This window comes from Nestor notabilis, unplaced genomic scaffold (assembly GCF_000696875.1).
Source record: "Nestor notabilis isolate BGI_N333 unplaced genomic scaffold, ASM69687v1 scaffold4071, whole genome shotgun sequence".
In the NCBI taxonomy this organism is placed as follows: Eukaryota; Metazoa; Chordata; class Aves; order Psittaciformes; family Psittacidae; genus Nestor; species Nestor notabilis.
In genome coordinates, this window is record NW_009915019.1 from 13,319 (window position 1) to 16,955 (window position 3,637).

General features: G+C 59.1%; 1 protein-coding gene across 1 annotated transcript; it reads right to left on the reverse strand.

Moving 5' to 3' along the window:
* Positions 1-866: 866 nt before the first annotated feature.
* LOC104413028 (la-related protein 6-like) lies at positions 867-2,714 on the reverse strand. Its single transcript, XM_010023918.1, has 3 exons — positions 2,517-2,714; positions 1,235-2,015; positions 867-991 (listed from the first exon to the last, which is right to left on the reverse strand). The coding sequence occupies exons 1-3, from the start codon at positions 2,712-2,714 to the stop codon at positions 867-869; spliced, it is 1,104 nt and encodes a 367-aa protein (XP_010022220.1).
* Positions 2,715-3,637: the final 923 nt, after the last annotated feature.

Sequence of the window (3,637 nt, forward strand, 5' to 3'; positions counted from 1 at the left end):
GCCCCCCGCCCCCAGCTGGCCACCCCCAGCGGCTGCTGCCACACTTGGGCCAAGGCTGCTCTTCACTTGCAGATCCATACCCAGAGGCTCCTGCAGCAAACCCATAGGGTCAGGGATGCTGGAGGTGTGGAAGGTGCCGGGTGCCAGAGCTGCTGGTGGGGCTGAGGCTATGGGGAAGGACAGCTTCTGGTACAGGTTGGCTGATCTGGGAAAGAGACAGGAGCCATGGCCAGGGGTCACCTCTGCTTCTGCCCCCAGAGCATCCCCCGGCTGCAGGTTGGGATCGGTCCCCACCTCATGGGTAAAAGGTTTTGGGGCTCAGGGCTGTTTGGTGTCTCCCAGGACAGAATGTTGGGGCTCCCCATGTTCTGGCCACCCCAACAGCCTCCTTGGAGCCAGCACAGACATGTCCCTGCAGGACTCATGGACACAGCCCCACGCTGAAGGCAGCACCGAGACCCTGGGACAAGGACAGACATTGGTGATGGACACTCACAACAAGACAGGCTGCAAGGCCTCATCCTGAACAGCTCCAGCCTCCCTGCACAGCAACAGAACCCCTCACAACCCTGAGGATGGTGAGGGAGGGAGCTGCAGCCCAGGCACGGGCCCTCCCGCCCTTCTCCAGCTGCATCTTGGGCAGTTGCAAGACCAGGAAGGGGCAAAGAAAGAAGAAACAAAATCACTGCACCAGCCTCAAAGTGCCTGGAAAATTCCTCCCTCTTTATTGCCCATTTCCCATGGGAGCTCCACAACCTGGGGCCGGGACAACGCCTTTGGGAAGCGGCCTCACCTCTGCAGTCTGCTCGAGAGGAGGAGGAAAACAAAAGAACAGAAAAAGCCCGAAACCAAAACGTGAAGGAGCCTCAGCGCCGGAGGACAAGGTCTCCCCTCCCGAAGCTGCTCCAGAAGCCCTTGGTGCCATCAGAGCCATAGGGCAGGTGAAGCACCACATCCTGCAGGCCAAGGCGGTCGCTCATCATCCCCTGGGCTGGTGGGGCAGTGCCAGGAGAGGGTTTGCTCTCAGGAGAGGGGCTGCTGTGCCAAAAAAGTGCAGCAGGGGCCGGAGCAGCTCCCGGTGTCCAAGGTGAGCGGAGGGAAGACTTTGCTGCTGAGGAGTGACCCAGTGATGGTGTTGCTGAAGTTGCTGAGCTTTAAGTTCCCACCAGATGAGGTGGGTGTCGAGGGGTCCTTGCTCTGGAGGAGGGGTGGTGACACCCAGGCACCATCTGACCCTGGAGCGCTGCAGAGCCCAGAGAGGGGCCGGAGCAGCTCCCGGTGTCCAAGGTGAGCGGAGGGAAGACTTTGCTGCTGAGGAGTGACCCAGTGATGGTGTTGCTGAAGTTGCTGAGCTTTAAGTTCCCACCAGATGAGGTGGGTGTCGAGGGGTCCTTGCTCTGGAGGAGGGGTGGTGACACCCAGGCACCATCTGACCCTGGAGCGCTGCAGAGCCCAGAGTCCCCGAGGCTGCGGGGGAACACGGAAGCGGCCGCCTGCACGCTCCATCCCATCTGGTCCAGCTCCATCACCTTCCTCTCAGCCCCAGGTTTCTTCTTGGAGCCCCTCGTCCAGAGCCGGACCACTTTGATGCACTCCCCGCCCAGGCAGCTCTGGCTGCTGAGGTCCTCAAAGGCCCTGCAGGCACTCTCCAGGCTCTCGTACTCCACCATCGCGCAGCACTTGCTCAGCAGCTCCGGGAAGCGGGACGTGTATTTCCGCACATCCGAGGGCAGTTTGCGACCTGGACGCAGGATGCGGATGGAAGCGATGGCTCCAAAGGGGCTGAACATCCTTGTGATGGTCTCAAGGAAGTTCTTCTGGAGCAGCGGTGGCATGTCCTGCTCCTGGGGCTGCAGCTCCCAAGCCAGCAGCAGTTTGCTGGGGGGGACGGTCAGGAGGGACTCGGGGATGGGGATCCTCCTCCTCACTTTGGTCCCCTCCTTATTCACCTCCAGCAGCCTGGAGAACCGCAGGGCGTAGAGCGTGAGCCGCCAGTCACGCGTCAAGTATCTCACCTATGGAGAGAGGGAGACACTGCAGCCCCATGAGTCTAAATCCCCCTAAACACACCATCCAGGCAGGCTTCAACCCCATCATTTTGAAGTCATGGCAAGACAATATCCTTCTTCCATGTGAGCATCTTTAAGGCCTTCAGGAGAAGGTCTCTAATGCCCCCTGGACAGTCTTCCCCACACATCACAGCACCAGCGCTTCCTTGCACTGTTTTCATTAAGGGATGGTCTTTCCCAAAGCAGCCCAGAGGAGCCATAGGCAGAAGAGCTGAATCCAGCCCCAGGGGTGGTTTGAGGGCTATTTGCCACTTCCCCAGCTGGAGAACTGCTGCAGAACATCAAAGGCACAGAGCAGAGCCTGGCCCTGCACCACCAGCACTTCCCCAGGACACAGAGAGCCTGAACCTGCCCATACACCCCACCAGAGACAGCCAGAGCACACCCAGGCCTCCTCCACATGAGTCCACTTCCCACCGCAGCTGGATGGCACCTCGGGCTGCCTACCTTCTTGAAGGACGTGAGGAGTTTGATGCTGACAAAGCCCATCTTGTTCTTCTGGACGTGTTTCAGGAGGAAAGCATCCTTGGCCAGGTTCTCATCAGAGAGGTAGAACTCCACCTGGGACACGATCCTCCGGATCAGCTGTGGGTCAGGGATGGAGTAGTTGCAGTCCAACAGATTGGCCCCCAAAGCATCACTCATGTTGCAGAAGGTCCTGGCAGAGCAGCAGGGACATGAGCATGAGGTGGTGGCCTTTGGGATGTGCAACAATGCCCAGTCACAGCCACAATGGTGCAGAGACCAGAGAGACCCAGAGCCATCAGCTTTGCCCTGGCTACAGGGGAATGATGCCAGCCTGCACCCTGTGAGCACCAGTGCTAGACAGTGAAACTAAGCCCTTTCCAGACAAAGGACATATTCCCTTGGGGATAAGCATAAGGCAAGACCAGGGCTCAGACCCCCCTCCACATTCCAGCTACCACATACCCACTGAAGCTCTCAAAGAAGCCCTCCTGGCTGAGGAGATCGAGTGAGCAGCTCTGTGGTGGAAGGTGATGCTGTGTTGGGATGGAATTTCTTTGTCCTGGAATTGGGGTGCTGCAGCTGGGCTGGGAACGGGGTCTTACGGCCACCCCAGAGCTACCCGCCGAGATCATCCTTCATCTGGGACATTATACAGCAGAAGTGCCGGGACATTCCCCAACCACAACCAGCCCCGGGGCAGAGCCCCCAGGCCAGGGGTGGGGGAGCAGAGGCAGCTTGTGGCTGCCCCCTTACCTGCTTGGCAGTGCTGGGAAGGGTAGAAAGTCCTGGCACTACATCCTAGAGACCTGCAGGCAGAGACCCCAAACCCTCCCCACCTCTGAATGAAGGCTCCTGAAACAGAAAAGAAGGGAAAAGAAAGAAAGAAAAAGACCTTGGAGCACCCAGGCTGCTGGTTTATAAGAGCAGCCACCCCGAGGGAGTCCTATCAACCGGTTATGGACCCACCAGGTGAAACCTCTCTGCAGGTTAAGCAGCCCCAGCTGAGCTCTGGGGACAGCCCCTGTGCCCTCTGCTGAGCCCGGCCAAGCAGGCAGAGCAGCACAGAGGCACCAGTAGCAGTACTGGTACCAGTACCAGCC